This window comes from Aspergillus uvarum, assembly GCF_003184745.1.
Source record: "Aspergillus uvarum CBS 121591 unplaced genomic scaffold BO82scaffold_30, whole genome shotgun sequence".
Classification (NCBI taxonomy): Eukaryota; Fungi; Ascomycota; class Eurotiomycetes; order Eurotiales; family Aspergillaceae; genus Aspergillus; species Aspergillus uvarum.
In genome coordinates, this window is record NW_020291327.1 from 38,530 (window position 1) to 62,115 (window position 23,586).

At 55.1% G+C, this 23,586-nt stretch overlaps 12 protein-coding genes across 12 annotated transcripts; 5 read left to right on the forward strand and 7 right to left on the reverse strand.

The window, feature by feature from the left end:
• Positions 1 to 1,085: 1,085 nt before the first annotated feature.
• BO82DRAFT_432603 (acetoacetyl-CoA synthase) lies at positions 1,086 to 3,595 on the reverse strand. Its single transcript, XM_025640793.1, has 5 exons — positions 3,409 to 3,595; positions 2,343 to 3,358; positions 1,827 to 2,281; positions 1,429 to 1,769; positions 1,086 to 1,368 (listed from the first exon to the last, which is right to left on the reverse strand). The coding sequence occupies exons 1-5, from the start codon at positions 3,517 to 3,519 to the stop codon at positions 1,210 to 1,212; spliced, it is 2,082 nt and encodes a 693-aa protein (XP_025491435.1). The 5' UTR covers positions 3,520 to 3,595; the 3' UTR covers positions 1,086 to 1,209.
• A 179-nt stretch (positions 3,596 to 3,774) lies between these two features.
• Positions 3,775 to 5,012, reverse strand: BO82DRAFT_415834 (P-loop containing nucleoside triphosphate hydrolase protein). The gene has a single exon (XM_025639967.1). The coding sequence runs from the start codon at positions 4,810 to 4,812 to the stop codon at positions 4,018 to 4,020; it is 795 nt and encodes a 264-aa protein (XP_025491436.1). The 5' UTR covers positions 4,813 to 5,012; the 3' UTR covers positions 3,775 to 4,017.
• Positions 5,013 to 5,273: 261 nt separating this feature from the next.
• Positions 5,274 to 5,919, reverse strand: BO82DRAFT_415838 (uncharacterized protein; the record flags this gene model as incomplete). The annotated part of the gene is made up of 2 exons (XM_025639968.1): positions 5,274 to 5,837; positions 5,878 to 5,919. 2 exons carry the CDS (start codon positions 5,917 to 5,919, stop codon positions 5,274 to 5,276), a joined length of 606 nt encoding a protein of 201 aa, XP_025491437.1.
• A 533-nt stretch (positions 5,920 to 6,452) lies between these two features.
• Positions 6,453 to 7,625, reverse strand: pmeA (putative pectin methylesterase). Its single transcript, XM_025635263.1, has 3 exons — positions 7,145 to 7,625; positions 6,969 to 7,081; positions 6,453 to 6,912 (listed from the first exon to the last, which is right to left on the reverse strand). The coding sequence occupies exons 1-3, from the start codon at positions 7,585 to 7,587 to the stop codon at positions 6,485 to 6,487; spliced, it is 984 nt and encodes a 327-aa protein (XP_025491438.1). The 5' UTR covers positions 7,588 to 7,625; the 3' UTR covers positions 6,453 to 6,484.
• A 906-nt stretch (positions 7,626 to 8,531) lies between these two features.
• Positions 8,532 to 9,843, forward strand: BO82DRAFT_392425 (putative extracellular exo-polygalacturonase). The gene is made up of 2 exons (XM_025638617.1): positions 8,532 to 8,954; positions 9,021 to 9,843. Exons 1-2 carry the CDS (start codon positions 8,542 to 8,544, stop codon positions 9,826 to 9,828), a joined length of 1,221 nt encoding a protein of 406 aa, XP_025491439.1. The 5' UTR covers positions 8,532 to 8,541; the 3' UTR covers positions 9,829 to 9,843.
• A 24-nt stretch (positions 9,844 to 9,867) lies between these two features.
• BO82DRAFT_311058 (nuclear transport factor 2 family protein) lies at positions 9,868 to 10,736 on the reverse strand (the record flags this gene model as incomplete). Its single annotated transcript, XM_025632397.1, has 2 exons — positions 9,868 to 10,480; positions 10,547 to 10,736. The coding sequence occupies 2 exons, from the start codon at positions 10,734 to 10,736 to the stop codon at positions 9,954 to 9,956; spliced, it is 717 nt and encodes a 238-aa protein (XP_025491440.1). The 3' UTR covers positions 9,868 to 9,953.
• A 268-nt stretch (positions 10,737 to 11,004) lies between these two features.
• BO82DRAFT_383776 (putative serine peptidase) lies at positions 11,005 to 13,252 on the reverse strand. The gene is made up of 9 exons (XM_025638041.1): positions 12,816 to 13,252; positions 12,608 to 12,765; positions 12,429 to 12,551; positions 12,206 to 12,378; positions 12,057 to 12,144; positions 11,890 to 11,995; positions 11,677 to 11,836; positions 11,417 to 11,617; positions 11,005 to 11,360 (listed from the first exon to the last, which is right to left on the reverse strand). The coding sequence occupies exons 1-9, from the start codon at positions 13,171 to 13,173 to the stop codon at positions 11,144 to 11,146; spliced, it is 1,584 nt and encodes a 527-aa protein (XP_025491441.1). The 5' UTR covers positions 13,174 to 13,252; the 3' UTR covers positions 11,005 to 11,143.
• A 1,509-nt stretch (positions 13,253 to 14,761) lies between these two features.
• BO82DRAFT_284463 (Zn(II)2Cys6 transcription factor) lies at positions 14,762 to 16,439 on the forward strand (the record flags this gene model as incomplete). The annotated part of the gene is made up of 4 exons (XM_025631460.1): positions 14,762 to 15,032; positions 15,093 to 15,173; positions 15,228 to 15,684; positions 15,734 to 16,439. The coding sequence occupies 4 exons, from the start codon at positions 14,762 to 14,764 to the stop codon at positions 16,437 to 16,439; spliced, it is 1,515 nt and encodes a 504-aa protein (XP_025491442.1).
• Positions 16,440 to 16,697: 258 nt separating this feature from the next.
• Positions 16,698 to 17,932, forward strand: BO82DRAFT_284425 (cystathionine gamma-synthase; the record flags this gene model as incomplete). The annotated part of the gene is made up of 2 exons (XM_025631458.1): positions 16,698 to 16,850; positions 16,904 to 17,932. The coding sequence occupies 2 exons, from the start codon at positions 16,698 to 16,700 to the stop codon at positions 17,930 to 17,932; spliced, it is 1,182 nt and encodes a 393-aa protein (XP_025491443.1).
• Positions 17,933 to 18,446: 514 nt separating this feature from the next.
• On the forward strand, positions 18,447 to 19,319 carry BO82DRAFT_392430 (uncharacterized protein; the record flags this gene model as incomplete). Its single annotated transcript, XM_025638618.1, has 1 exon — positions 18,447 to 19,319. The coding sequence occupies one exon, from the start codon at positions 18,447 to 18,449 to the stop codon at positions 19,317 to 19,319; it is 873 nt and encodes a 290-aa protein (XP_025491444.1).
• Positions 19,320 to 19,815: 496 nt separating this feature from the next.
• On the forward strand, positions 19,816 to 21,740 carry BO82DRAFT_392431 (fungal specific transcription factor domain-containing protein; the record flags this gene model as incomplete). Its single annotated transcript, XM_025638619.1, has 4 exons — positions 19,816 to 19,847; positions 19,932 to 20,538; positions 20,592 to 21,292; positions 21,354 to 21,740. 4 exons carry the CDS (start codon positions 19,816 to 19,818, stop codon positions 21,607 to 21,609), a joined length of 1,596 nt encoding a protein of 531 aa, XP_025491445.1. The 3' UTR covers positions 21,610 to 21,740.
• BO82DRAFT_432612 (glycoside hydrolase family 16 protein) lies at positions 21,683 to 23,034 on the reverse strand (the record flags this gene model as incomplete). Its single annotated transcript, XM_025640794.1, has 2 exons — positions 21,683 to 22,120; positions 22,229 to 23,034. The coding sequence occupies 2 exons, from the start codon at positions 23,032 to 23,034 to the stop codon at positions 21,820 to 21,822; spliced, it is 1,107 nt and encodes a 368-aa protein (XP_025491446.1). The 3' UTR covers positions 21,683 to 21,819.
• Positions 23,035 to 23,586: the final 552 nt, after the last annotated feature.

The window sequence follows — 23,586 nt, forward strand, 5'->3', positions numbered from 1 at the left end:
ACCGCGACCATAACGGCCTGTCCCAGCTCTGTAACCGATTGTCCCGCTCGCTCCAAGACCACGTACTTGACCACTGAGACCCTCGTGGTATCAACGACTATCTGTCCTTTAGCCTTCACCGGCGAAACCACAATCCCAATGGCTCCCAATACGGCAGCTACCACGGTCACCCACGACGGTCACAGCGCAAGTGAACCGTCTCCCCAAGTCGGAGAAGGCTATACCACCTCGACGATCTTCAGCACTCGCACCGCGACCATCACCGCCTGTCCCAGCTCGGTGATGAACTGTCCAGCCCGTGCCAAAACCACATACCTGACCACCGAAACCCTCGTGGTATCCACCACTATCTGTCCCCTCGCAGAGGCGTCGAGTCTTGGCTCAGTCGGGCAAAGTCTAAGCTCCGTCGGTCAATTCGCCGACTCGAACACCCTGGGCTACCCAGGCACGGCTGTAGATCTTGCCCAGGGAGCTGTCACAGCCTCCCCGATTCTCAGCACGCGCATTGCCACTATCACCGCGTGTCCTTCGGGGCAAGTGAGATGCGATGCCGCAGCACAGACCACGTACCTCACCACTGAGACACTCGTGGTTCCGGTGTATGCCACGTCTACCAGTGTCGGTACTTCGAACTCCGTTCCGGGGGGTGCTGATGCGATCAACGCTCCCGGAGAGCATCCAACACTGCCCGTGGCTACGGGACTCTTGGATTCTACGGCGGGCAGCGCAGCATCGACGGTGGAAGGGTGCTCGGACGGCGAGCTGCCCTGTTCTGCTACTGGCACAACGACAAAGACGTACACCCTCGTTGCCATCGGCACTGCGGTCCCCGCTGCTCCTAATGCCGAGACCGCTGCCCGCCCCAGTTACGGTATGGCAAGCAATCACACAAACGCTGCATTGCAGACCGCGTCTCATCCGGTTGGCAGCTCCAGCGCCGTGTATGCGGCCTCATCTGCTTCTACGGCTACCTTGGCTGCTTCGATGTCCCCGGGTACCGGATCTACCAGCTCTACATCTAGTGCCGTGAACGCGCTGTTTACGGGCCGTGCGGTGGTGGGTCGCGCTCCTTCTTTCATTCTCAGAGCCGTAGCCGTATTCATCGCGGCACTCATTCTGTAATTAGACTAGTTCCCTATGGATCAGGTTCAGTTTCTAATGTATTGATTTCCGACCATCACAGACACTCTGACCGCGTAGAATAGGCTTTCAAAGCTTGCTGCTTCGCGAATCCAGGGCTTCATCTTTGGCAAACGTGCAATAGTACTCCAGACTCCGAGGGTTGAGTAGCGTCCCAGAGGGCTTGATAATTTTCCCCGAGACGATCTGCTTGACGGGAAGCTCAACTTTCTTTCCATTCACCGTTGTCTAGTCCATCCAATCAGTACTACTTTAACCAACAAAACATGAGTTTGATTGAGTACGTACCGGGATTTCAGGGGTCGGAAAAATGAACGCTGGCACATGGCGGGGACTCAGCTTGTGACGAATGGTCGTCTTGATCCGCTGGACGAGATCGGAGCTGAACAACACCTTGGGCTTCATGAGGAGGAACAGGATTACTCTTTCGTCGGTATCTGACGGTCGCCGTTGGCCCACGCAGATAGAGTCGACAACCTCGGTCGCAAACTCGTCTTCAATGACCTGGTAGATCTCCGCCGATCCGAAGCGGACGCCGGATGGGTTCAGGACCCCGTCTGCGCGACCGTGGAAGAGTAGCTGTTGTGTCACGGGGTGGATAGACACGAAATCCCCGTGCGTCCAGACTCCTGTCAGAGTATCAGCTCACTGACCTGAGGTGTAGTTCGGACTCGAGAATGCATTACCCTTGAACCGATTGAAATACGCATTGTGGAACTTCTCGGCACTCCCTGCCCCCCAGAATCCCACAGGGACATTCGGAAAAGCGGCAGTCGCGACAAGATCCCCAGGTGTACCGTGTGGCACCGAGGAACCTTTCACACCCTCCCCTTCAATCGACGAGTCGTAGACCTCCACTGCAACGCCAAGGCTCATGCTGGCACAGCCTCCGGAGTAGATTGGCAGTAAGGGATTCGAAATCCCGAAGCATCCGGCAATGTCGGTGCCACCGGAAATGTTGTTGAGTCGCACATGACGCGGAAATCCCGTGTCGTAGAACCACTCAAACAGACTCTCAGGAAGGACCATGCCGGTGCTGGTGACGACCTTCAGGGATGAAATGTCGGCTAGGTCGCGGGGTTGGATGTGGGCTCGTTGCAATTCAAGCAGGTATCGCGGGGAGATTCCCAGGTGAGTTAATCTATGTACTACTTAAAAACTTGCCTTTGCTGGATTGCCACCGTCATAAATAGGTGTCTTACCGTTCTTGTGCCGCCAATTTGATCAAAGATGCCACCTCAGGGAGGAAAGGGCTTCCGTCGTAGAGGACCGCCCGCGCCCCTACGAGCAGACTGTTGATGACCGAAAGATACATGATCCACCCGGTTGTGGTATACTGCAGATTCACACTGTCCGAGTTCATCTCACTGTGCAGATAAAGCTCCTTGAATGCGTTGAGCATGACTCCACCGACGGAGTGCATGATGCATTTCGGCTGGCCCGTGGTGCCGGACGAGTACACGATGAGGAAGGGGTCTCGAAATTCGACCTGCTCGAAAACAAGGGTGTCGCCGATCGCAAGAGCCTCCCAGACCTTCAACGGAAGTGTCCGCGATAGGTGGCTGACATTTGCGGGTTGCGCAGCGAATCTGGGCTGCGCTACGATGCCTTTGAACTCGGCGATACCGTCCATCCCGGCTATGATCTCCCGCATCTTCGGTCGGAGATCGATGGCCTTGCCGTTGTAGAATGCCTGGTCGTCCATAAACAGCCATGTGGGCTTGATCTGTCGCAGCCGATCGAGAATCCCCTTGACCCCCATGTCCGTGGAACTGGACGAGAAGATCCCACCCAGCGCCGTGGTGGCCAGAAAAACGAGCAGCGTGTCGATGCTGTTGCCGGCACAGACCGCGACCCGGTCACCTTTTTGAATTCCGTGCGCCTTCATCGCCTGCACCAAGCGACCGGTTCGTTTGCGCAGATCCCCCCACGTGAGATGTCTGGCTTCCTTGTGACCCCCCTCGCGCACCTCAGTGACGGCGACCTTGTCATCCTCCTTCCCGACCGTGCTAGCCTGTGTCCCGTGGCCGGAGAAGAGAATGTTTTCCGCGTAGCTGAGCCGAATGCCGTCAAACCATTGTGGGACCGCATCGATTGGAGCGTTCTCGTCGACGACGGAGGTGTAAGTGCCTTGGTGCAGGACGTTGAAGTATCGCCAGCAGAAGTCCCAGAAAGTAGCGCGCTTCGCGATGGACTGGTGGTAGAGATCGTGGAAGGTCTAGCGGAATTAGCGGGTCAATCTTTGTGGGAGGGGAGGAAGGAACCCACTGGTATTGACACGCCCAGCTCCTGCTCCCAGGCTCGCCGGAAGTGAGCCATGCTGGAGGATTCGGGGTCGGGATGCTCCCAGAGCTTGCGAGGGATGGACAGGGAGGCCATGGCGAGATGATTCGTGATGATCTCACCAGAACGTCGATAAGGGCGAGGTTGATGGAGGAATAAAGATGAGGATAGCGGAGGAAGGAGTAGTTCAGGTGGAAGGAAACAAAACACAGGCCCCTTGCATGGATGCTGTGTTTCCTTCCTTCCTTCCCTCTCCGCCTTCTTCCTCCCCGCATTTCTCCCCGCACTCGCACGAGGGGATGCCGAGGTTGTTCGTTCCCAGCAAAAAGATCGAATCGAATGGCTTGGCTCTACAGAGCAATCCACCAAAAAACCCACTCTAAGTTGTTACTGACGTATCTTACCACTAAAGCTCCATTGGAAAGAATTGCATTGCCCTATTGACTTATATAAATCGCGACGGTCGGACGGATTCCGAAGATGATGAGGCAGGACCCGTATACTGGGCAAGAACAACAGAAAGAAAAGAACCAACAACAGGCTGTGCTGACACTTTGGCCTCCACGTCAACATCACAACAGCGGCAAACTTCACTTATGAACCCAATCGACCCGCGTCTAGCAATGTTCGAAAGGGACCATCTCCCTTCTGCAATTCTCGAGGCTGGCCCATCTCCACCACCCGACCATCCTTCATCACAACCACCACATCGAAATCCAGCAGCCTCTCTATCTGGTGCATAACAACAATCACCGTCCGCTGCTCGAACTCCTCCAAAACGACCCTTTGGATCAGATCCGCCGTCTCAGCCGTGAGGCTGCTGGCTGGCTCGTCCAACACCACCACCGACCCAGACTGCAGCAGGGCTCGCGCACACGAGAAAAGCTGACTCTGTCCGGCGGACAAGGTCTCGTTGTCTAAGAAAGCCGAGAGACCTCCTCGTGTCGAGACCAGGTCCCAAAGATTGACCTTTTGCAGGGCTGCGATGAGTTGAGAATCACCCGATGGGTCGACACATCCCAGCGTCAAATTATCCCGAACGGAAACTCCCGGCATGATGTAACTGTGCTGGGAGTTTCCAATCAGATGCGATCGGACGAATTCAGGATTGAGAGCTGTGAGGTCGACACCGTCAATGAAGATAGGCCTAGAGCTGAGGTCGACCATCTGGAACAGTGCAGAGATGAGGGTGCTCTTTCCGCTGCTCGTTCGACCGCAGATTCCGACTTTGGAGCCTGCCGGGATGGACAAAGAGAGATTCTTGAGCACGTCGGGACCATCCTCTTGGTACCGGGCAGTCACACTCTTGTACTCAATTGATCCATGCAAGGGCCACAGACCCCCGATCCCCGGGGCAGCGGGGTGGCCTTGCTGCTTGTGAGAGGACATTCACCGGTAGCTTCTTAGAAAATTCCTTCCCGATACAGTCCTCTGCTATCGAAGCTTTGAGTCATACCGTACAGGGAACATTGCGCATAATCATGTTTGAAACGCAGTGGAACACCCAACTGATATTGAGATCACATGAACTAATAATGCGGGGCACTAACAAATTGGTTCATCTGAAGAAGTCCAGGCAAGATCATATCCAGACCAAATTCATCACACTCCTTCTAAAGAGGCTTGCTACTTTTTATAGCTATTTGGAAGTAGTTTCTATGTGTTATAATCCTGTTCATTGCGGAAGGGAAACCAAATATCCAGTCCAGATGTCAAATGATCCATGTGAAAACAACTTCCCCATTGGTTCTCCTCCCCTCGGTTTTTCCCTTGGCAACGTGTAGCTGAGTTTCCTTAATGGTAAGTCGTCTTTGCCATATCGTGCTGAAACAGCTACTTACATCAGTCACCTAGAGAAAGAAACCCTCGCGGGCCAGGAGCCAGATAAACATGGCGATGTACATCCAGGCAAACCAGATGAGTGCCAGCTCATACCGATTTCCACGATCCTGCAACCAGAGCATCATGTCGACATCCGAGATATAGCCGCGGAAGAATATCTCGTGCAGGCCCTGTAGCGCACTCAGTCGAGCAGTGAACGGCTGTCGCTCACCGATCCCATCCTCCGCAGCGAGGTTGTCATCAAAATTCCAATCCAGCATGTAGATCATGTAGCCGTACACGATGAGTGTGATTAGGAAGATGGAGAACACCGACAGGGAAACCCCAGACCAGACGCGATTGTGGAAAACGTGCCGACGGAGCCAGTGCTCTGTGGCGCCTCTGGTGAAGTGGATGAGGCCTAGGACAAAGACGATGAATGTTGCATCAGACATGGGGTCGAGGATGGCGTCGGTGGACATAGCCTTGATGGTGAGTTCATGGAGTGATGGAGGCAGGATAACGGTCACTGGGTGGAGTTGTTGTAGGTGGTGAGAACGGGTTGTGATGGTTGAGATCTGTGCAGAAGATGTCTGTTAACAGACATCACATAGTGATTTAGAAACTTCTGACCTCATCACATGAGTCGTAGCGTTGCTGAGTAACCTGAACCATTTCGTTAAACACTGGGAAGAAAGGAACTCATATTGAACATCCTCTTCTACCAGGGCTTTCCTGTATCTGCCGGAGCTTCGACCCATTAGCAATCTGACAGTGTTGATGGCAGTGATAGTCTCGTCGGAGACGTGAATAAGTAATGAGTTCCGCCAAGTGAGGCTATCCAGGCAAGGAACTATCAACATGGCCGTGGCGGGCGGTCAGCGAGCTGGCTACATTGAGACCCTCACTGTTTCAGGCGGTGAAATACTTTCCAGGCTGTCGAGTGTGCCACATACGATCGTGGCTGGGCGGTATCAGATCATAGTTCCACTGATTGACAAGTCTACTACGATGAAATCTGCGATACAGTCTTTGGGCCGCCATGACACTCACGAAACGCAGAGCCACCCTCTGACGCAGAACGCCAGGATGCGCAAAGTTTGCCCTTCATGGCGGCTCTTACCGTATCTCTACCCAAAGACTATGTCTCATTTATAGCGCGATGGAACACTGGTATCTTATGGGTGAATATATTAAGATCGTTATAGTCCACCCCCCACCACTGAACATATTGTGGCCTTTAGTAAGTCCGATCGATCCAATCCCCCCAAGTGGAACCCAGCACTGTAGTCTTGGTCACAGCCGCCGAGATCGAGCTCTCGTACAGTCTGCTAGACGTGCTCGATCCATCACCCGAGTTGTTGTACTCGTAGTATAGGGGAGTCGCTCCAGCTGCCATTGTTGTCCATCCCTTGGGGTTGATGATGTCGGACAGGACCGAGTTCTGATAGATGACCCGGGCCAGGACTCGCCAAGGACGACCCAAGTAGACCGACTCGCTCAGGGACACTCCCGACGCGGCCTTGATGTTGCAGTTGTCGAAGGCATACCAGCCATCGTCAGTTGAGGTTTCGCGAGAGGAGGCGGTAATGGCTCCCGCTCCGTTGGAGACGATGTCACATTCGCCGAACCAGACGGAGGCGTCTCCGAAGATATAGTCCACGGCACCTATTTGTGTCAGCCATTGCGGCTAGGCCTGTGTCTTGACTTTGGTGTATCCATACCCTCAATCAAACAGTTGGAGTAATATTGAGTGCCGGCTTTGACGTAAAGGGTGTCTTGGTATCCCGTAAACTGGCAGCCGTAAAAGCCCAGTTGATCCGCGTTGCCGACCAGTCTATAAGCAGCGGAGTCAGATTCGAGCGTCAAAATAGATCGAAGTCGAGAAGATAATACATACGCCACGGCTTGAGCGCCCTTGCCGTATCCATTGGCGACGTTGATGTTATACATCTTGAAGTTGTCGGAGACCACGTTGACAGTGGCACTCTTGTCCAAGGACCCAGCGTCGGGTGAGGAGATGGTATGGGTGATGGTGACAACATTGTTCTTGTATGAGCCGGTGTCACTAGTCTGCCCGTACAGCGTTAAGGCGCCAGCATAATTGATGGTAAGCTGTTCAGAATAGGTGCCACTGGCGACATAGATGCAAGCTGCGGCAGTTGAGGAGCCGAGAGCAGTAATGGCTGCTCCGATGGTCGAGTAGGTTTGCCCCGAGCCGACACTCAGACAGCCCGACGGCGCGCTGGTGCGACTTGTCCGTTTCTCGAGCGATGAGGCTGGAGCTGCCAAAAGTGGGGCAGCAAGCCCAACAAGGGCGACAAGAGCAGAGTAAAAATGCATCGCAGAAAAGTTGCAAAGTCTGTCGTAGTGAAGCGCTGATCTTTCCACTGTTGATCATGCAGTTGGGATTCTGGGCGGATGGAGATATATAGGGTTCGGCCCAAAAGAAAAGTGCGATTATGCAACGGGGGAGCCACTTCTGCAACAATTAGAGTATTTTCCACCTCTCAGTTCGATGTTACCTTGCGGTGCTAAGGCCGAGGCACGAGGAATCATTCTGACTGGCTCGAGCTGAGGCTTGGTGGGAACAAGAGTGGCATCGACAGTGCAGAGAGTCCGGAGGAATGCAGCCCAGACGAACAGAAAGATCCACATTTCCATGAATAGGATCAACTCCTCCAATACCCTTCCGAGGCGCTCTGTTCAGACACCCGGCAGTTTGAGTTTGCAGAAACTGGAGTGCCCCTGACAATTACCGGTGTCCGTCACAGGAACAGGCTCAATTTAGCCGGGGTGGCAGCGGGAAGCTGAAACGCTGGATTGCCAAGGGCGCCTCTCGGCCCTGGCAAAATTGCCCCGCTTGTCACACTAGGGTCTTGGGCTCGTAGTCGAAGTAAAGCATTGGATACTCTGCCAGGCACCTCCATAACATCCCTCTGATCATCTACCTCCGGTTAATCCGCAAGCGAGGCAGCGGAGTTACCGCACGTGGCCCGGACCGTTGGAGATAGGAGCTCTAGCACCGCTTCAGTTTCTCCGTCCAGCCAGCCCCACTGATGTTTCGCATTCACATGTCAAGCATGCAGTTCGTTGGAGGCAATGCCCCGAGACGATAGCCTGAAACAGGCAATACTGTACCGCCGTCCGTGATGAAAATAGCACGCCGTGTCTCGCAATTCAGGTAAGGATCGTCCATCTGAGCTTCACTCTGCTATATATCTAGGCTTGCAAATGATTCAGCTCAATAATCTCCATCAAGCATCTCATTGACTTTTCGTGCCTCTGCCCTTCAGTATGACACCACACTGGACGTCGCTGCTGCTGGCGGCCGTTGGCCTGGTTAGGGCTGTCCCCTCGCCCGTGCAACATAGTCCGGATGCTGCGCTTCGGCCTCGTGCGGTCTGCACTCCAACTGCAGGAGGCAGCTCTTCTATCGATGATGTCCCTGCTATCACCAAAGCGATTGCTAGCTGTGGTAACGGTGGCACTATTGTCATTCCCGCAGGCACCACCTACTACCTCAACAGCGTCCTCGATTTCGCTGGCTGCACGGGATGTGACTTTCAGGTCGAGGGTTTACTGAAGTTCGCCAGTGACACCGACTACTGGGAGGGGCGAACGGCCATGATCAGCGTCTCTAAGATCAACGGACTCAAGCTGCGGTCCTTGACCGGGTCGGGGGTCATTGATGGAAATGGTCAGGATGCGTAAGTCATGGCACCCTCCCCATGATTCATTCATCACAGTACTGACTCTGCTCCGAACCTTTCCAGTTGGGACGTCTTTGCCTCGGACAGTAGCTATGCCCGACCAACCCTCCTCTACATCACCGGCGGCAGCAACCTCGAGTTCTCCAACTTCCGTCAGAAGAACCCGCCCAACGTCTTCAACTCGATCAAGGGGGGCGCCACCAACGTTGTTTTCTCCAAGCTGCGCATGGACGCGACCTCCAAGTCCGACAACGACCCCAAGAACACCGACGGGTTCGACATTGGCGAGAGCACCTATGTCACCATCTCGGATACAACCGTCAAGAACGACGACGACTGCGTGGCGTTCAAGCCGAGCTCGAACTATGTCACCGTCGACACCATCACCTGTACGGGCTCGCACGGGATCTCGGTGGGCTCTCTGGGCAAGTCCAGCAGCGATACAGTCAAGAACATCTATGTTACTGGTGCGACCATGATCAACTCGACCAAGGCCGCTGGCATCAAGACCTACCCGAGCGGCGGCAGCCATGGGGTGTCGACGGTGTCGAATGTGACGTTCAACGACTTCACCATCGAAAACTCCGACTACGCTTTCCAGATTCAGAGCTGCTACGGCGAAGACGCTTCGTACTGCACGACATATCCCGGGAACGCGAAGCTGTCGGGTGTCAAGGTCACCGGGTTCAGCGGCACCACGAGCTCGAAGTATGATCCGACCGTGGCCAACCTGAACTGTGGATCGGGTGGAACGTGCGATGTGACCATCAGCGGCTGGAGTGTCAAGGCTCCTTCGGGCAAGTCGCAGGTGCTGTGTGCCAACACCCCTTCGAGCTTGGGGGTGACTTGCACCTCCGGGGCTTCGGGCTAGGGGTTTGGCTTTTGCATTAAATATCTATTCCATTAATCTGCTGATACATCCTTGAATATGCATATAATTCATCCGTAAAATATTTGCAAAGTCGGACCCACCACCTTAACTCCGACATTACATGCTCAATACCGCGGCACCGCCCCCTTGGGAATCCCCAACAAATCCCCCACCGGCCGCCCCAGCAACCACGCATCCATCGCGGCATACAAATCAAAAAACGCCTGATTATTCATCGTGGGCAGATCATTAAGGATCGGATGGCCGAGCCGGGACTGTGCGACAGCCAAATACTGGTAGCCGGGGGGATACTGCTGCAGCTCCGAGCGGTCGAAGTGCGGGACGGTGCGTCCGTCGACGGGGACGACGCGGTCCTTCTCGTAGAACAGCTTGATATACACCACCTTCCACTCACCCCCCTCTTTGAGACAGAAGTTGATGAAGCGGCAGTCGCACTCGACGTCGAAGTCCACCCCATCGTCCCAGCTGAAGCGCTGCGTGATCGTGGCCTTCATCTTGCCGACTGCGCGCTGGGTGGCCGGATTCAGGTCGACGAGGGTGCCGTTCTCGCGGTGCATGATGAAGTCGCCGTTGGCGCGGCCTTTAATCGAGGTCCGGATGAAATCGTCGATGGGGAGGCCGCCGCTCCATGCTTTTGTTGTCTTAGTACGAATTGAGGGCTGGGGAGGGGGGGGAAGGGTCAGTGGGGAAGACGCACTGGTGAAGACGAAGGCGCCCTCCTTGGCGAACAGGTGGCGGTAGTGGTTCCATTCAGATGCGTCCCGGTACACCGGCCAGCCTTTGCACAGTTCCGAGACGCAGTATCGGTCGTTGATCTCGGACGGGGAGCCGTTAATGTGGCTGTAGATTGTCGGTTGGGTTTCTTTCTCGGTGATGTTGTAGACCATTGCGAGCGAGTTGCAATTGAGATGGTGTGTTTTGGATGTTCTTGATGCTTCTGATGCTTTGCAATAGTGCAAGTATTTCTTGTCGATCTTATACTTTCATTCCCTTTGGTTTGGATGGTTGGTCTGTGATGTCATACCCAGGCATCGCGTGGTGCTCCGAACAGTTCCGTCTTCGGGAATGTCTTCGGTACTTGCGCCAACATGGCCGCATGGTTCTGACATATACCAAAGCGCCGTGGAGAAGACATTACATCGTCATGAATCAAACGTGTATTTGCAATGATTTGAGTATATACAATTTTTCGCCCAACTGCCAGCTCAACATTACACGTGACATCACTCACGGATAGTCGATCCGCACACTAGCCAACCCCATCGGCTGAATCCTCTCCCGCACGTCTCTTCCTCTATGCATAAAACTCCGCCACCCAGGCCTTGATCTGAGCGATCTCGTTATCCACCACCTTCTTCACCCCTGCGTTGACCACGGAGTCTGTGATGTAGAGATCCGAGCAGTGGAAACCGCCGGGGATGATCTGGACCGGCTCGCTGGGGGTGCTGGCCAGGGGGCCGCCCGGTCGGAAGGTCGACGAGACGGTGGCGTCTTTCCAGGGGTCATATTGACTGGTTGCGGCGTTAGTGGTCTTGCGCATTGCTTGTTCTCGAGGTGATGGACTTACCCGTTCGTCCAGATCAACCGCGTGGAGTTCCCATTCAAGAACCATCCATCGGTCCAGGCGTTGAAGGTGTTAGCGCTCTTGCCCTTGGCGCTGCCGTACGTGTAGCCGTTAACTTCGGGGAAGTACAGCGCGCATTGTCGCTGCCAGTAATCCGCGCTCACGAGACGGGGGACAAGCGTCGTCTCGCTCGTGGGGGCTCCACTATTTTCAGTCAGTCACACATCGCGCTGGGTAGCTGGGTCTGGATTGAAGGTACGTACTCCTGCCACCAGAAGAAGGGCTCGTTGCACAGGAACCATTGCCATTGGCGGTCGACGGTGTTGTCGACGGAAGTATCCGTGAAGAGGGGGCTGGTGGCGTTGTAGGTGTCGTAGCAGGCCACGCTGTACTCGTCGGACCAGTAGCCGTACGAAGCGCAATCTAAGGTTCTGGAGTTAGCCGAGCGCTCGTCTCGTTTGGCCTGGGCAACTCACAGCCGGGGAAGGTCTTTGTCTTGAACCAGTTGGCATAGCCCTTGAGGGCCTTCTCCAGGCCGACTCCCTCCGCGCCGGGGGTCACAGCGGCACCGGCCTCGACGTTCTGTTACCGGTTAGCAAGTCACCTACCCAGACGAGGCACGATTACGCTACAACAAACATACCTCGACAGCATCGCAGAAAGCAAAGAAGTCCGAGTAGCCGGTCGCGAAGGTGTTATCCTGCCAAAGGTAAGGCCCAACGGGAAGAACACTGTTCTGGTCAGCATGCCTGCACTCAATCCGAACGCAAGGAATGACAATGAACGACTCACGCTGCAAAGTCATCGAAATGCTCGAGAGCCTCCAGGCCAAACAGCTTCTTCAGTTTCGTCTGCTGAGCCTTGGTGCCCGTCTTGCCAATCTTATCGACATGCTCAGCCACCAGCGAGACGTCCTTGCTGCAGTTCTTGGCCATGCCGTCCTGGATGGGGCGGAAGTATTGCCACTGTTCGGTCAGTTACGGATGCACACCAGCCACGGAGCAGGACTACTCACGAAATCATAGATTGACTCGACGGGAGCACTAGTCGCGTGGTAAGCCCAGAAGGTTCCGGGCGCCAGATGCTCGGTCCAGGCCGTCAGGGCTCCACTGTAAGAGCCACCGACGAGCACCCACGGCTGTAGCAGATCATCAACAGGTGTCACCCAAACCGTCAAGCAGCTAGACCACTTACCACGTGGGGCGCATTGCTGCTAGTGCTGTTGCGAGCGAACCCCAACTTCACATTTTCCGCAAAGTATGTCAGATCGAGAACAGATTGCTCCAGGGTGAGGTACTGAAGGGTCTCCGCGGTGAGGTTGGGGTAAGGCGAGGAGCCACCCCAGTAGCGGTCTATCCACGTTAGTCGCACAATACACGTGGTCGGACCACGGCCAACTCACGCTCAACCAGAACCACCGCTCCCTGCAGCTGCTGCGCATAGACACCCGTCAGGGTTGTATTGGTCAAGTAGCCTTGATATCCGTCGGCTGAGACCTCGCCGGGGGTGAACAGGACAACCGGAGAGCCAGGGCCACCCCAGTACTGGGCGCTGTACCAGTAACGCTGGGAGAAGGTACCCTTGGACGGATCACTGTGGTCGATCAACTGCTCGAACGTGCTTTCTACCACGGAAGATTCAGCGGCTTGGCTCGTGGCAGCGATCGGACGCGGAGCAAGACGGGGAGGCCGAATGGCTGCCGCGAGCGATGCCCACAGAGCCGTCACGGCCACAACACTGACAGGGGAGCAGAACCGCATGATCGCCGTGCTGGGGATTCAAAATCACGAGCGATCGGGAGAGTGAAGAATCGCACGATCGGCCTGTGCAAAAGTCGCGGGGGCCTGCGAGCAATTTATGAACGCGTCGAGGGGTCCGTCCGTCGCGGCACGGGCGACGAGCCGACAGCAGGAAATGAGCCGGCCATGGTGCGCAAAATGCAACCCTGTGCCACGCTCTGGCCGGGAAGATTGCGCACTGGGGTGGTGGTATCTGCAGGTGAATTGGCGAGGATGCAGGTTGACTGCCGATGCAGCGAGGCGGACCTCCTCTCCTTCCTCCGTCGGACAGCGTCGGGCCCGCGCCCGTGGTGGAGCCGGGTCGCACACATCGTCAAGAACCGGTGTGCTAGCTTATACCGGAAGGGGCATTAGGCTCACCGTTCAGGATGATTAGTCTGCAGGAACGGGCTTTGCCGGTCGCGCAAATTGCAGGGTTAGGGTGAGAAGAAAGAGGGGGTGGGTGAGCGTTAGGGCGTTGGTTCGGCAAGTCTAGATAACTGGCAATCTATTTGTTTATCGGCCCAATTTACACTCTTATCGGTCCAGCACGCAATGCAATCTGCAGGGGCGGGGTTTCTTCATTCCACATTCCATTTCTTCTCGCAGTGGCGTACTGTGCATTGAAATTGATGCTATGGTCTTGTTGCTCCTTGTTGAGGTCTGCATCTCTTCCAGACATACCCCTAATGCCGTTGAGCTGGGTGCCGTGAGGGCTGCGGCGGTCACTTGACCGGGCTCTCCCTTGCCGTTCCCCCTCAACGTGGACATGAACACAGTAAAGCTTTGGATAGAATCAACTCTGCGTAGTTCCTTTTCTCTCCCATAGAACTGGGAAGAAATCTCGGGGATTTGCGATGACCGTCCACTTTCCGCACGAGCAAAGATTGGAGGATACAGACAAGGGAAGGTGCGAGGGGTACTGTATATCGGCAGAGCATATGTACAACATCCGTGCGGTCGAGATCCAAATTCGAGGAGAATATGTCCCAGCTTGGGTCATGGCACCATGCTCGACCTTACACGGTTGATATTGCTGCTGTGCAGTGGTGGTGGCAGATGCGTAGCAGATTGATTTGGTCAGTTTCCTGAACAACATCATGGTATATCTCCCAAGCGAGGGTCAGGACTCGAAGCTCAGGGTTGGTGTATGCCTTAGCACGATTTCACATGGCTAGGCCAGCATTGAGTATATGGTTGTACTCCGTGAGGCTCAATTCAAGAAAGCATGCTTTTGGAGATGTCACTGTCGAATCCTCACATATGCTGGACCTGCATTATAGCGGTGGCTTCAGCGTCCTTCCCAGTTGTTTGAAGGAAACACCGGACGAGAAGGCGGCCGAATATGGCAAAAAACATCAAGCAATGGTCACATGACATGGATGCGTCACCTGATCACCTGGCCGAAGGTGGTTAGTCTCTTCCAAGGCGGCAGGGCGTGACCAGCTGCGCCATGATCTAATGTCCAGCCTTATCAACTATCACAAACGTCGCATCGTCGCATGGCATGGTCGCTGCTTCGACTGGTGGTGATAATTAGAACACCGATGTCATCAATCCTCACACTTCGATGACACCCCCGCAGGCCTGCTATACCTGCCGATATCGGCGCATTCAGTGCGATCAAGCGGCGCGACCCTGCGGAAAATGCAAGAAGGCGGGGGTGGAATGCCTGGACAAGAGACCCGTCCGATGGGTCAAGGGCATCTCCATCCGAGGCAAGCGAAAAGGGTTGTCTCTCAGCAACTCTGATGCAAGCCCTTCGACCGGATCGGCCATCATCCCTTTTGTCGTACGCTCCAGACCCTCTGCTTCAGCCATAGATCATGTAACCAAGATGGGTAAGAACCCGCCCTATCGGGAACCGATGGTCCGGAAACTAACCAGTGCGTGACCATCAGCGCCTCCCACGATGCCGTTCGAGCTCGGAGATCCTTCTGTCGCCTGCTTAGATTCAACCTCAAAATACTACTTCAGCTACTGTTAGTGCCTTCTCCACTTGGCTCACGTACATCTTTCTCATCACCAAATCACAGATGAGGACAGTATATGCAGCCTCTTCATCGTTTGCGATAGCGATAGCAACCCATTCCGAAAACTCATGTCGCTAGCCTTGAGTGACGCCACTCTTTTGAAGGCTGCTCTCGCCCTGGCAGCGCGCCACAGAGCGAACCTGGGCTATTCGTTCCAACGGTACGACGAAGAAAGCCCTCCCACTCACCTCAATGTGCACCAGGACGCCCTGGGATACAAACATCGCGCAATCAAGGCAATCTCAAATGCACTCAATGATCCGATTTTATGCGGCCAAGACAGCACCGTGGCCAGCGTGTTCTTGTTGATCTTTCTCGACTTATTGGAGTCTGGAAGCGATCGGTGGAATTTTCATCTAGAGGGTGCGAAAAAGCTGATCCGTTTCAGCCAGCACCAAGCTCGCGAGCCTGGGCAGACGGTCAAGCTCATTCGAGACTTCATTAATAGTCAGATATACCTGTAAGTGACAAGCGTCGACGCCCTCAGTACCCACAATTGATGAATGCAGCATTGAGACGCTTGGCGCGACCTTCGTGCGTCCCAATCTGTTAACGGATTCAAATCCGTTAGATCAAGCACGCGTGGTGCCCAAGGAAACACAGGCCGTAGAGCAGTCGTTTCTCGGCTGCCCAGACTACCTGTTGATTGCCATTCGATGCATTTCGCTCTCGCGCGACGCAATCCACGATCCTTTCGACCAGGAGACATTGGAGTACCATAAGTACAACGTGGCATCGGTCGTACAGATGGTGACGGAGTTTGATTGCTGGGCCTGGGCCGTTAACTTGCCACAGTCTGACCAGACCCAAGAGAATGCGATAAACGACCTTTGCATGTTAGCTGCGTCCTACAAGCTCGGGGCCGAGATCTACGGGCAGCGCGTTCTCGACACTCTATGCCACACGAACACTTCAATAACCGATCTTCTAATCCAGTTGATCCATTCCATCGAAGCACTCTGCGCCAGCGACAATCTTCTCAAATGTGCTCTATGGCCGATCTGTATTGCAGGCTTGGAGTGCGACCAGGCCGGGGAAAGAGACTTTTTGATTCAGTCGCTCGAGCAATTCTGGGACAAAACAAAATGCGTCAACGTGATTAATGCAGCCAAGATCTTGCAAGCGCATTGGCAGCGCAGTGGCCGTCAAGCACGGGACTCCTCGCCGTGGATCATTGATATTGGGCTATCCGGGCGTGATTGGCTTCTGATTTAACCCGGGGCTTGTGCAGGTTGTGGCTGAAGCAGCTGGAATCCATGACGCGGCTAACCTGTTTCGGAAGAAATGGATGTGGCGGGGCCCGGGCGAAAGAGGCCTTTCCGCATACGGAAAGTGAGGGGAGTGGGGCCCGTTCTCATGCGCCACACTGCAATCGTCAGATCTATATAAGATCCTTCATGTCAAGGTCTCCGCACGAGGAAGGTCTTCAACCGAAACTCTTTACTTTCCGACCGCTCACTAGCAGTGTCCGACATGGCTCCAGGTCAAGCTCATCCTGCAACACGTGCACTTCATGCCGACGACCCTCTGCATCTGGTGACCGACGTCGCTCCACCGATTCATCTTTCGACCATCTTCCGCTTCCCCGACAATCCCGATGAATTGATTCCGTCTGTGGATCCTGTCGTACGTGATTGACTTGGGATCTGTGGCTCGTGTATCTTGGCTAACTTCCCCAGGACGAGTTCACCGGCAAGAACTATGTCTATTCCCGTGAATTCGCGCCCAATGCAACCCGCTTCGAATCCATCCTGACCAGTCTAATCGGAGGACATGCCGTGAGCTACGCCACCGGTCTCGCGGCCCTCACTGCAGCGCTCACTCTGTTGAATCCTCGACGTATTGCGGTGGGACAAGGCTACCACGGTAGCCATGAAGTCATTGCCGTGATTTCCCGCCTGTCGGGGCTGCAGAAGCTCGACTTAGACTGCCCTGCTGAGAGCTTGGAGAAAGGGGACGTTGTTCTTTTGGAGACGCCGATCAATCCGTTGGGCACGGCCTTTAGCATTGAAGAGTATGCCATGAAGGCGCACTCTCGCGGCGCATACCTGATTGTCGATAGCACATTTGCGCCACCTGGTTTGCAGGACCCTTTCCAATGGGGAGCAGACCTCGTCTTGCACTCGGGGTCCAAGTACTTTGGCGGCCACAGTGACATGTTGTGCGGTGTTCTCGCAACCAAGGACGAAAAGTGGAAGAAGCAGCTTATCGAGGATCGCGTGGCCGTGGGCAACGTGATCGGAAACCTGGAGGCCTGGTTGGGGGTGAGGAGTCTACGGACTCTGGAGGTTCGCGTGCAGCGCGCGAGCCAGACCTGCGGCACACTGGTTTCCTGGTTGGATCAGGCAATGAAGTCCGCCAATACCGCTCCAGGTAGTGATGAGAGCGTTGTGCAGTCTGTGGTGAGCACCATATACCATGCAAGCCTGCAGGATGAGCCGTGGCTGCAGAAACAAATGCCTAACGGGTTCGGCCCGGTCTTCGCGATTGTGCTCCATAAGGAGGATTTCGCACGGACCCTGCCCAGCAAGCTGAGCTTCTTCCAGCATGCGACCAGTTTAGGGGGCGTGGAGTCGCTGATCGAGTGGCGCGCGCTGTCTGATTCTCGTGTCGATCGGAAGTTGCTGCGGATCAGCGTCGGTCTCGAGCACTGGGAGGATTTGAAGAACGATCTGCTGCAGGCTTTCAAGGCGTTGATCGATGCTTAAATTTAGCTGAGGAATTAGCCATGCTTCTTTCCGGTGCTGCGAAAAAAAGGATATCATCATTAGCCGCGTGTTTTCAATGTTTTGAAGTTATAGTGTCAATTTAGCGATCAAATCACTTTGTTCATCACTACCTTGCCGTCTGCATTCTAAGCTCTCGTGCAAACTGCCTGCGTATACCATCTAAAACAGGGTTCTTGGAGACATGGCTGGATCGTGAGGAATAGGTATGAGGTTCCGTTGGGTTTGAAACCAGCATATATGACTCGCTTTTGACCTTAGCGAGTTGACAGGTGTTACTGACCCTGACCCTGACCCTGACCCTGCGTAGGAAGGGACCTCCTCCTCCCCGCACCAACTGTGTTATGAATTCACCTTGGAAATCCCCGTCAAAATTCACCTGGAATGTCGATCCTCCAAGGCTCATTACTCCGACCCGCTGAGCAGGTGATTGTCCAGTATCGCCTTCAGGAGCCACAGCGATATTCCAACTCCACTTATCAACACGGTCGTCATTATGGAGCCGTTGCGTGACCCCAATCCAACAGCCGCACACACCGCAGCGATGGCCGCTCACATCCTGGAAAGTTCTGGTCGCATCCCCTACCTACTTTGGGGCCATTTAGCTGTGCGACTGGCCGGTGGCCGCGACTTGAGTAGCCCACACCTACCCGACAATGAATGTTCCTTCGTTGTAGACGATGCCGATCTGACACGGGCTGTTCGGGTCCTGATGTCTGGCGGATTCCTTGAGTGCACGCTTCGATGGCACTGTCGCTACCGTCTCGGTAGCCCGGGCGCGCGACTGACATACGACGCTCACCTGCACACATCTGAACGCGATGAGCACGACACCGGCCTTTTGCTCTATAACCAGTCCCGCATCATCCCCGATCTGAACGGAGCGATGATCCCCGGGCCTCCAAGTCCACACGGGCCTCTGGTGCCGTACATGTTCTCCAGCGATCCGAACACCGTCCCTCCACGTAATGGGGACCGGGGTAGTGGGTACTGGCGCGGGTTGTGGCCAGTGCGCGCTCTAAAACCGAGCGTGCTGACTGTGGCGCTGCTGGACTGTATCCTCCGGGACTTTGCAACTCAGAGGGGCCTAATCCTCGAAGAATGGCTCGCGCTGCTCGTGCGGGTGATAGAACCGGCCTATCCCCCAACGATGAGGCTGCCACCGCGCTATCGCGCCCTGTGGAGGGCGTGTAACTCCCGAGTGGTCGAGGACGAGTGGCAAACGACCTTTCTGGCGCAGCTGGTGTGCAGGAACTACGAGTACATCCCGCACCCGGATGATGAGGAGGAGAACGACGCCGATGTAGCCCGGAGAGCAGACTTTATGGTTTCCAGAACGCAGTTTGTCAACGACGGTAGATGGCTGTGAAGAGATCGAGATTGATGACGAGGTTGATGGGGTTGACGGCGCATATATAGCATTGCGGAGGGCATTCCTATGTTGTTCTAGTAGCATCGCAAGAACAACCAACTCCGAATTGTATTCAAAAAAAAAAAAAATACGTCTGAGTCCAGGGAGTGAAGTAGTTACGTGGTCCAGAGTACTGTGATTATCCAGTGCAAAATTGCTGATATTCTCCGTCTTTCGGCAGCCAATCATCATTTTTGCCGCGGACTCGTCTCTCCACTGCTCCATTTCGCCATTCTGCCATTCATGCTCCGTACAATTGCATAAGAACACGCAATCCCAATGTCCTTCGAGTGGCAGCTTGGGCGACCGCCACCTAAGCGAAGGGGTCGTATCGCGCATTCGTGTGACGCCTGTTTCACGCGCAAGGTATTGCACTTGCTTCCCGAGCATTCTGCGCATTCTGAGCAGAGCTAATCCTGGCAACACAGATCAAGTGCAATGCCACAAGCCCGCGATGCGACTGGTGTTCCCATCAAAACATCCCATGTACCTTCGAAAGAAACAAGCAGTAGGCTGAACAGCACATAATAACCACGTACTTCTCATTAACCATCACTTTCACCTACACAGAAAAAGTCCCGTCAATCCACAGGAGCGAGAAATCCACCCAAACCCAAACACCGCGCAACCATACCAACCATATGCGCCCAGTTTCACTCAAGACCTGCATTTCGCCGGGCGCCATCTGGGGAACATCTGCACCTTCGATGGAGTGCCGTTTTTTTCTGCCAGCGGGCGCGAATGGATTGCTGCCTGCACGGGGGACGACTTCAGTTTCCGTCAGCCATCGTCTGAATCAACCCTGGTGCAGCAACCACCGACCCCGGTGGCAAACGCAGCCGAGCTCCCTCTACCCGACCTGGGATTTCTCTTCAACGAGCTCAGACACTATCAAGCATCCACCTTTGCACTGTTCTTCCCGGTCATCGACGCATACCTCTTCGAGAGCACGATCAAGGCGGCGTACAGCCGGGAACACTCGGCCGCGTCCCCCGGGATGAACAGCGCACGCGCGTGCATCTTCGCCTTCCTTGCGTTAACCTCTCTGACGGTGCATGGTCCGAAAGGATATCCACTCCGATACAGTGATCAATACTTCGAAGCTGCGCAACGGCTTTTGCCGGCTGTCTTTGGTGAACCTGTGTCCGTGGACGGGCTGCAGACTGTCTTATTACTGGTACGTCCTTATCTATTATGCTCATTGAACTCCCAAATACTGACTCAAAGAAGTGTCTGTGTTGCCAAGGTCTAGCAGGGAACCTTTATCTAGTCGACCACTTCCTCTCAACCGCCGCGCGATTCATCTACTACCTCAAAGGCAACGTATCCCCGCACAGCACCACCGACCGCCCATCACCCATCGACCACCACATCCGGGAACTCTTCTGGATCATCTACGTCTGCGACAAGGGCCTGACGATGGTGACTGGCCTTCCCCCACGCCTCGAAGACAGCCACTGCGACCTGACGCTCTCACCCGACACCCAACCACCACAAATCCGCGGCGACCCCTCTCCTGGAACCTACCTGCACACCTACGCCCGCCTCGCAACCCTCCAATCCCGCATCTACTGCGATCTTTACTCCCCGTCAGCCCTCCGCCAATCCGACGCAGACCTGCTGCGCACGATCCGCGACCTCGACCACGACCTGGAAGCATGGAAGACCACCCTCCCTCCCGTAAACCAGCCCTCATTTGCAGCGGGCCGACGCACCCCGCAGCACCGCGATATGCGGTTCTCGATCTTCCATGTGCAGTACCATCACTGCATGGTCCTGATCCACCAGACGAGCAGTCGGTGTGCCGCCTGGGTCCGGAACCAGGATACACGAGGGACAAGCTCGAGCCTGGCGATTTCCGTTGCGGCCAGTCGGGCGCTGTTGGAGGAGTTCCTCGAGTCGAGGTTGGAGTTGGGGCCGGAGAATCTTCTGTAGGTCCTATTTGTCCCATCTTCTTGAAAAGTGTGGTGCTAACGGTGCTAATGGGTCAAGGTTCTCGTTGTCGTATTTTATCCAAGCCGTGATCGTGCTTTTCTGCCATGTGCTCTCGCAGCCGCTGGAAGGCGATACTCAGGAGGTCCTGCGGCTGATGGGGCGGATCGCGGAGCTGATTCAGAGGTCGGCCTACCAGCAGCACCATAGGTGCTATACCATGCGAATCGAGACGGCGAGGGGCATTATCATGGAGTTGAGACGGCTGGCGGAGTGTGCCATTGTTAAGGCGAGGGGGGATGCGAGTACCATGTAGCCAGGCGATTGAGTTGAGCGAGAGCTTTTTCTATTCATGTGCATGCGAAACATGTTCCTGGTGTTCCGTATATGTATGCATTAGCTATTATTGTGATAAAGAACATCTCTATCATGATGTACAGGAGCCGCAGACCCAACAGGACCCAATGCAATTTGCCACTGCATCTCTAAACTGTCAATTGGAACACCTGGACGTATACGTCGGCAATCACTGCTCGACATTCCGGTATCCCCGTCGACCCCACTCACTCTGCCGCCACTGCTTCTTGTACGTATCCATTTCGGTCGATTGGACTGGACTCTGCGGGCTTTCAGCCAGCGCCCGCTCCAGCCGACCCTGGCGCCGTTGCCGGATGCAGTAGAGCACGAACACCGCCACGGCCGCGGCAGCAACAACCGCGGCGGCACAGTACACCGCAACATGGGCAGCAGTCGGAAGATCCGCCCAGTTCTGCGCCAGAGTCTTCTTGGGCGTCTTGTTGATCTCCGCTTTCGCCGTCGAGTTCCCGCTAGACTCACCCGTTAGATCACTCTCCCCCCCCCCCCCCCCCCCCCCCCACCAACCCCCCCAAAAAAAAAAAAAAAAAAAAAAAAAAAAAAAAAAAAAAAACACTCACCTCACCACCTTGATGCTCTCATACAACCCCGACCGATCCGTATACTCATACTCCTTCCCCGTATGAAAGTCCTGCACGCGGATCCGCTGCACCACCATAGTAAACGGCAGATCATCCCAATCCACCAGCCCGCCCGCCCACTCGATATTCCCGATCGACTCCGACGGGATCCCTGCCGGCCACACACTCACCTTGACGCGACACGGCGTCTGGGGGTAATTGCGGCCGTACACCGTCAGCGGCTCGGAGTAGTTGACGGTGCGCACCAGCTGGCCGTCGATCCACCACTCCAGCCGGTCCCGGTCCCAGAACGAGGTATAGTTGTGGAACTGGGTGTCCGCGTCCGCGACGGCGTGGAACCCGCCGCGGTCGCTGGTGGTGGTGTTGCCCTTGCCGAAGAAGTCCGACTGCACCTCGCTGGTGTTGTAGCCCACCCACTCCCAGTCGATCTCGTCGAGGTCGTCCGACTGCAGGATCACGCTGCTGATGATCCCCGCGCCCGCGGCCATCTTGACGTGCGCCTCCACCACTCCAAAAAAGATGTAGAAGTTCGACTGCAGCAGCGTCGAGCCGTTCACGCTGTGGATCGTGAAGTTGGCCCCCTCCGAGGTGTATTCCGGCGTGCCGGTCGTCATGTTCCAGAGGCTGCTATCCAGCGTGCTGTTGAACCACCAGGTGTGCTCCGTGCCGAGGGCGGCGTCGGCCGGGCAGGTCTTGTTCAGCGGGTTGCAGTCGGTTTCGTCAGCGAGGGTGAGGGTGGGGAGGGTGAGGAGGAGGGTGAGGAGGAGGAAGGGCAGGAGGAACATTTTGGCGGGTCGAGGTCAAGGCCTTGTGTAGGCACAGTGCATGGGTAGCTGGCTTTGACTGTAGGTACGAGGACGTCGGAGGGCTTGGGATATATAAAGCCTGGCGCAGATCCTGATTGTGTGCATCCATGGCAAAAGGGGCAGAAAAAAATTGAAAAGCAACAGCCAACAGGCTGCCTAGAGTAAGACACCGCGTGAAAGGGTCCACTGGGGTTCTATTTCAAGACATCGTGACATCGGTGTTGAAGTGTGTTGGTATGGAGATGCATCGCTTATGGGTTGTCGCTTCAGCGTCTCTTGTGGTTGGATATCGGACTGTGTCGCCCTGCATCACAGCTGCCACCCTGGAGTCGAGCATTGCTTCTTGAGAATTCAGCAGACACAGTAACCAGATATAAGGGACTTTGCCCGTGGTGGGAGAATTTTGTATGATAGGAGGTCTGGAATAGATCGAGAAGCAACATTCGATCTATGGAATTCTCCGACGCCTTCCCCGACCCGGCATGGTGGGGGTGACTAAGCGGACAAATGACTGCGCTTTAGCCTGGATAG